Source organism: Cajanus cajan, chromosome 8 (assembly GCF_000230855.2).
Source record: "Cajanus cajan strain Asha chromosome 8, NIPB_CcT2T_4, whole genome shotgun sequence".
NCBI classification, from domain to species: domain Eukaryota; kingdom Viridiplantae; phylum Streptophyta; class Magnoliopsida; order Fabales; family Fabaceae; genus Cajanus; species Cajanus cajan.
The window spans coordinates 16,808,394-16,816,373 of record NC_138524.1 but is presented as its reverse complement, the minus strand read 5'-3'; the positions used below and the strand labels follow the sequence as shown (position 1 = coordinate 16,816,373).

The window sequence follows — 7,980 nt, the reverse complement described above, 5'->3', positions numbered from 1 at the left end:
TGAGTGAAAAAAAATAGAAAATAACACTAAATGTTTTTTTTTTCAACTTTCGGAATCATTTTATTTGAAAATATTTTTAAAAATAATTGGAAAATTGAAAAATAAAATAGTCATTTTCAGCTTTTTCAGTATAAATGGAAAGAGAATGAGAATGATTGAAAATGCAGTGGCAGAGAACGAATATTTAATCACAACTATTGCATTTTTGTTTTGAAACTCCACATAATTTTTAATCACTGGTTCAAAAGAATTTCAAATGGTCCTTTCGTGTCTCCTCAAAATCTTTTTTATTTCTTCACCTTGCATCTTAATCCACTAGCTTTCACGTTCGTTTTCCAAAAGAACTGCGTTTTCTTATATATATGCTCTACAAATACTCATACTTACAATACGGATTGAAGAAAAAAAGAATTTCAACAGCAGAGTTACAGAAAAATTAAAACAAAGGGTGCATCTTGCCAAGTAGCCACATCACTGTTGTCACTTCTTTGTATCGATGGATAGGTATATGCTTTGAAGAAGTCCTCTTATTTTCATCTTCCTCTATATGCAAATACCATTCTTTCCGCTCATCAAAAAGATCACATTTTCTCATGATCAAAGTTACAATTTTCTAATGTGACAGCTCTTTATGAAGTAATCAGAAAAATCAATGTACTTAGTCCACAATGGCCTTAGATGGGGAAAAGCTATATCTAGCCATGGCTTTGCCCTGCCATTGAAATGGATGACACCAGCACTCTTAGCTTCATCCAAACTTGTAGTTTCCTGATATCCCAATCCCAACATGTGCCAGAAAGGATCAATAGCATGGACATGACCATGGAATGCTATTAATCCAGGAGGTAATGTTCCTAGCTGCCACAAACTGAGGTCTGATTTTATATTCTGCATGAGGCGTAACATCAATAGTGTGTTATAATATTGTCTTTATCTGGTAAGAGAGAAATTATGAGATAGTATTGAACCAAATAATCTTCAATGAATCTCTACACGACATGTAATCAACAATTCTTAATTTTTTTCTCGTAAATTGAAACACTTAAATATATGTTATGTACAGATTGGTTGAGACTATAGATATTTGGTAGTCCTGAACTATCTAATAATTGCTCCCCACATGGAAACTCAAATTTTGGTTATGCACAAATCAATGTAATTTACTTTTACTTTTTTCTTTTTCTTTACAGAATTGTAGTAGGATGGAAATTGGAAACTACATGTACCTGCTCAACCCAGTAATGGTATGTAGAGCTTATATTGGTCTTCCTCCATGCATCAAGGTCGAAAATGTTCATACCATAAGCCCAAGCACATTCATTGGGATCAAAATTCTGGGATATTAAAGCGTGCGAGAAGTTCAAATAGCTTTTCAACCTCTTTGACATCACAAACTTATCATCACCAGTACATGTTTCCACTGCTCCATTGACTTTTCCATTCATGTCAATGTCCCACAGAGGTGTAAGATCACTTTGTACCACAATATCATCATCAAGAAACACCACCTTGCTAAGACTTGAGAACAACTGTCAATGAAAAATGTATTATGGCAGTAAGCATCACAGGAAAAAGGTTAATGAGTTATACAAAAGTAATTTTTCATTGATAAGACCATTCACTATTTCTTACCTCTGGAAGATGTATCCGAATGTGATTCATTACTGAATTATACTTGGGACTAAGTGCTTGCAGCTTTGCAGCGATTACCTTTGGGTTCTCAGTAGCATTTGCAACTATAGTTGATGAGCCCCCTCTAAACTGTGATCTCACATTTTGATCCTTTTCCATTGCTTCGAGCACAGGTACTTTTCCCTTTGTAAACCAATCAAAGTGGTGCAATGCCTTGACCTCAATTATGGCAGGTGTTAAAGGGTGCAAGGAAAACCAAGCCTGCATGGGATAGTAAGTCTTCCTATCCGTAATAATGTGCAGAACAACCTTCTGAGGCCGCAAACTGTTGCGAACGAGCGATTTTGCAACCACAGAGGCAGCAAGAACATTGTCTGAGGCAAGCACAAAGTGGAAGTAGTTGTTGTCAACAAGTGCAGGGACTAGTTCTGCAGATGGAAGTTGAAGGCGTGCAGCTGCATTGTTGGAGTGTTCACTGGCCAGCCTCAAGCCAAGGCAGTGAAGCTGTTTAGGTATGCTGCTTGATGCTACATGACGATATAAATATTCTTGGATTTTGGCTTCCCTTGTCCTTTGTTCCATAAAGGTTACCTAAAAATGTTATAATTTAAGTGGAGACTTGAACATGGAAAATTGAAGAAATTATTTGGTAGTTCAAGATAAGTGTCCATGGTCCTAACTGATCACTACATGACATGCATTTAAGTTTTTCAAGTTATGAAAATAATTAAGTACACTTTGATTAAATGTCATCTAAAGACTATTTTGTGATTATATGGTATTGGACCACCTAATAATGCCTCGAAAACTAGAGAAATTATTAGATAGTTAGGGTCACCAAGAGTTCATGGTCCCAACTAATCACTATGTGTACATGTCATGTAAAGACTAGTTAGAGATTATGGGGTGTAAGACCACCTAATAATTTATCGGAAAACTGTTACTTATGCTTTAGTTTGAAAGAGTGGGAAAATGGTTACCATTTCTCTTAGTTTGATTGCAAATGTCTTGGCATCATATCCACCTTCCCTCATTTGGATCATGAACTCTTCTAAAGTCTGAGGAATATCAGACCTTCCCTCTAATTCATCTTTGCCAAGGGGTTGATCTAATATTCCGTATATCACTTCTGGGACCTAGCAGAAACCAGGGTCATTTTCAGCCACCATTAGATAATTTTGGTCAATTAGTTACCATATGGATTCACATGCTGACAAATATAATTTGAAGAGTTAAGGAGATTACATTTGATTCAAGACTTCTCCCCAAAATCTTAGGCCTCAATTTTTTTCCCAGGCAACCTGCAAATATTAATTTTAGTAAATCAGGTCATATATATACATAAATAATCAAACTGAATTGAATTATAATATCTAGACGTAAAAGTGTCATGCACTTGTTTCAAATTCAAAAGTTTACAGAATGTATCATTACCTTAAATTTGTCGGTTTAGAATTTGATATTTGCAAATTGTGGAATTCATTCTTTGTTATTGTATTGGAAAAAATCTATATCAAGTGTACTTATAAATTTGTAACATTGCATCATACCTTATCTAATTTTAAAAGGAAAACACTAGTGCATGATATCAAATTTACCCAACAGTACATCGACGTGTTCTACCACACTACCGTACAAATTACATATTACAAATATTCCAGTTCCAACATATGAAACTCTAATCTTCATAGATATCTTTAATTATGTCTTAAGCTTCTCATAACTGAATACACACGAGTAGCCAAAGTTGAAAAATAATAGACAGCGTTAACGCTTCGTTTACATTGGTTTCATGATCCTTCAATTTATATAAGGGCCGTTAATCAATAATCTTCAAACTTTGAATTCAGTCAAATAACTATGCAAATAATGAAAAGTTTAAGGCATAGTAAAATAAATTTATGCTTTAATTTTGTTGCTAAGAAGTCTCACATCATTTACGAGTTAAGGATAAAAGTCATTTATAATCATTTCCTATTCATTAAGGTGAATAATTAATATCTCTGATACTGTGACTTTAACAATATTAGCAGACTCAAGGAACATACATATTGAAAATAAAAGCCTTATTCCCCCTGTGCTACATCTTTATGTCCTTCTGCTATGCATAAATATGTTTTGTTTTTTTTATGTTTGTGACTTTTGTGTGCATGTGTGTATGAAAGAAAGAGAGTGATAATTAATGTACCTATGGAAGAGCATTTGTTTTCTCCATCAATGTTATCCACTGCTGTCAAAACAAACACAAACCTAAGAAGGAATGTGAAGAACAACAGTGAATAAAATAGCATCCGATAAGAAAGCCTCCTCGATGCAACCTTCACTTTGATAAACTCCTTCAACCCTTTTCCCGGAAGCACAGTGACATGCCTTAAACTGGGTGATATCTGCAGCAACATTTTCTCCAAAACACACAAGGCAAGGCAAAGACAACACCAAAAAAGTAGAAACAGCAAGAAGCCTTATTCACCCTCCTCTTGAACATGTACTTTTATTTAGTTCTTTTCATTTGACATCTTCACCACATGATCAATGACAATGTAGAAAAACCTGCAAGAACCCACGTCAGGTTATTCTGTAAAAGGAAGGTTTTGATGGTGCTTAAGGTTGCTGTCTTCACCTAACCTTGCTTAGCATTTGGGACAGGCAGCATGTCAAAGGGGTGTTTGGAGGCTTTTAATATTGTTGTGAGAGGAGGGGGTTGTTAAGGAGAAAGAGACATGAGACTGAGAAGGAGTACCATGTTGTTTGATTCAAGTTTTGTTTATTGACTTCGTTTTGAAGGTGGCAAGTTAAGAAACAAAGGGTAGAAAGTTAAATGAGTAAACACTTTTTGATACCTGAATTTGGGAGATAATGTTATTCCTGAAACTAGAAAACTATCAAATAAGATTCTAAAATATTAAATAAATTTTTAAACTTAACTACTTATAGTGATTTTAATTTTTAAATATATATTAATATTATTATTTTAGTCACAAATTTTTATATTTTAAAATGATATGATTGTTAATTTGTACTTTCAAGAACTTATTTAATAATTTCTTAATTTCATTGACTAATATGACACAAAGTGAGAATTTACTCTAAATTGAATACAAGGTTTGGCGTATGCTTGGCTTTGCCTCCACATGAAGTTGTTGTTTAGTTTGGAGTTTGGAGAGTGTGACAACACAAGGGGACTTGTACATGGAAAATGACTGCATTTCTTTCTCTCTCTTTCAGGATGTGGCTGTTGGAGTAAAAGTTCAGAAAACATATATTAGTTCTATTTCTTGGAAGGAAACTGAATTTTTAAAGGGTGGCTGACCTTTATTGGTTCTGGAATATTTGATTTCTTGGTGAATCTAATAAATTTTTATTGGTAACCATGTTTAAAAGATGTGGCAGCCATTGAATTTTTTTTCCTTTTAATAGAAAAAATACTAATTAACAAGGGCTATACAAGAAAAAGTAAGTAATTTTTTTATATAAAATAAGTATATATATATTTTTTTTTATACTTTTTATGTTTGTCTAAATTATTTTTTTAGAAAAAAGAAATAGTTTTTTGTTTCTTTTAAGAGTAATTCCTATTTGTTTTTTAAAGAATTATTTTATAAATCACCTTTTAAGCACTTTGTACATATTTAATATACTTAAATTTTATAAATCTACTATTAATGTATTGCTAATTATTAAATGTGTTACCTTGATAATTATTGTATTGATTACTAATTATTAAATTTTAATAATTTTTTTTATAAATTATATTTACTACTAGTATTAACTCACTTAAAAATTTTATCAATTGTTTAATTGATTACTATTTATTGCTCAAAGCTGTATCAATTAAATACAATTTGCATCATAATTAATCATAAAGTAAATATTTTAAGAGAGAGAAAAAACATTAAAAGAATTTATATCAGTTTGATGAACTGTGATTTACCGTAGATGTTTTTTTTTTTTTTTTGTTTCTTTTGGATCATGAATATACTTCATCAGTATCACACAATGATTTAGAGTTATACAAGACTAATTTGCATGCTTCAACATGTCAAATATTATTTTAATTTGAAATTTTTTTTGTTTAGTATTTATTACTATTCCTATTTAAATATATATTAAGCTTTTTACTAATTTTTATATTTTACTTATTAATTTATTATTAATGACCTAATGTATTAATAACTATTAAACTTATTTCTAATTATTAATAAAGTTAGTAATTACTACTGGAATTAATAACAGAGATTATGATAATTACTAAATGATAGTGATAAATTAGTAAAACTATGATCAGAGTGTATGAGTTGTTGTAGATGACATTAGCATTGAATTATTTTATAATCAACTATGTATAATTTTTTTTAGTAATTTTTAAATTCTACATGTTAATTTATTGTGATTACTAAATTATTGCTAGATTATAATTGCTATTAATTATTACTGACTTGTAATAAATTTAATAATTACTAAAACTTTAATACTAATAAATTAGTAAAATTAACTATGATTCGTTTCAGTAATTTTTAAATTTTATCTATTAACTTTTATCAATTATTAATTTTATTATTAACTAGTATTTTAACCTGTATAATGAATAAGTTAAATATTTATTATATAATTAAAATTTATAATAAATTATATGTAAATAAATATTATGTTTGAATATATAAATCATATTTAAAATTTGTATAAATAGATATTTTTAAACCTATAAATTAAATTTTAAATTTTTGATAAATATTTTATATTGTAACATAATATTATTTTTATTTACTAATAATTATTTAAAAATATTTAAATTAAATTTATAAATAATTATGATAAATAATCTAAATTAGATAAGAAATTAAAAAATATGTTAAAACTCTTTCGTAGAATAAAAGTTCCTTAAAACGTTTTCATGTAAAATAGATGTTTGTGTTTAATATATAGGAATTGATTTATTACTAATTAGTTTTTTAACTTGTACAATGTATAGATTAAATATTTATTATGTGTAATTAAAAATTTTAATAAATTATATATAAATAAATATCATGTTTAAATATATGAATCATATTTAAAATTTGTAAAAATAGATATTTTTAAATGTATGAATTATATTTTAAATTTTTAATAAATAACTTATATTGTAACAACAATATTATTTTTAATTATTAATAATTTATTTTAAAATATTAAAATTTAATTCATAAATAATTATGATAAATAAAATCTAAATTACATAAAAAGTTCAAAAAATTCAATAAAATCTTTTCATTGAAGACAACCCTTTAAAAATACTCTCGTAGAATATAGATGTTCAGGTTTAATATATAGAAGTTAACTATTAATAATTATTATATTTTACTTATTTATTTGTTACTACTAATTATTAATAATTATTATATTTTACTTGTTGATTTGTCATAATTTAACAAATTTATCATTATTAAAATTTCTCCAGGTATTATTAAATTTAAAGATTATATTTAGTTATAATGTTAGATTGATCAATTGCATATTTTTTTAATAAAAAATGTAACTACTATAGTAAATAAAAAAAAAATCAACTATCACACCCATGAATGGGTAAATTACTAATAAGGAAAAAAAATAATGATATTTAGACACTTACAATTTATAAATACTGGCATTTTCTTATATATATATTTTTAGTTCTTTCTTTTTATCATATCATATCATTAATCGTGTTAATTATTTATCTTTTTTCTTTATATGCTCTCTAGTGTTTAGGCATTAAGGGTGTCCAAGAATATTTAAAAAATAAAAAAAATAAAAATCCTTATTGATGACAAACCTAACTATTAATAAAGGAAAGAAGAAGAAAAAAATCTAACAATAACTAAGGATGACATGACTATATACTAAAAGTGCATAAGTACTACGACAAAACGTATCATTAACGACTATTATTTAGTGACAATAAGATAATTGTCTGCATATTATTATTAACTAAAATTTTTAATGGCTAATAAAAATTAGCAAATAAAACATTATTTATAGTAATTTTTAAAAATTACTGTTAATATTAATTTTTATTTGAACTTTTTTTAAAAAAAAAATTCTCACACTCAATGCATAACACATTTTCCTTTTTTTTTTTTTGCCTCACTTCTCACCGTCTCGTCTCATCTCACTTTCACTCTCGCTTCTTAAGATGAAATTATCAATTACTTTGTGTGAAACTTTTTGTTTGAATAAGTGCCAAAATCACCAACGACTTATTGTGGTAATTTCATGCTTAGGAATTTGCATAAAAATGCACCAAGTTTATCGATCATCCTATAGACATAAAAGCACCTACTTGGTTTTAAAAAATAAAATAAAATTGATAGTTGTGACTACTAAACTGTC

The 7,980-nt window shown here is 28.1% G+C and overlaps 1 protein-coding gene across 1 annotated transcript; it reads right to left on the bottom strand.

The window, feature by feature from the left end:
* Window positions 1–263: 263 nt before the first annotated feature.
* Window positions 264–4,312, bottom strand: LOC109810287 (putative galacturonosyltransferase 12). The gene is made up of 6 exons (XM_020373711.3): window positions 3,821–4,312; window positions 2,878–2,933; window positions 2,613–2,768; window positions 1,633–2,223; window positions 1,227–1,529; window positions 264–888 (listed from the first exon to the last, which is right to left on the bottom strand). Exons 1-6 carry the CDS (start codon window positions 4,029–4,031, stop codon window positions 604–606), a joined length of 1,602 nt encoding a protein of 533 aa, XP_020229300.1. The 5' UTR covers window positions 4,032–4,312; the 3' UTR covers window positions 264–603.
* Window positions 4,313–7,980: the final 3,668 nt, after the last annotated feature.

Coding starts and splice junctions, on each gene's coding strand:
- LOC109810287 (XM_020373711.3), bottom strand. CDS start 4,031: ATGTTGCTGCAGATATCACCCAGTTTAAGGCATGTCACTGTGCTTCCG. Junction 2,769..2,877: donor GGAGAAGTCTTGAATCAAAT/GTAATCTCCTTA, acceptor GGTTTCTGCTAG/GTCCCAGAAGTGATATACGG. Junction 889..1,226: donor ACCATTACTGGGTTGAGCAG/GTACATGTAGTT, acceptor CGCCTCATGCAG/AATATAAAATCAGACCTCAG.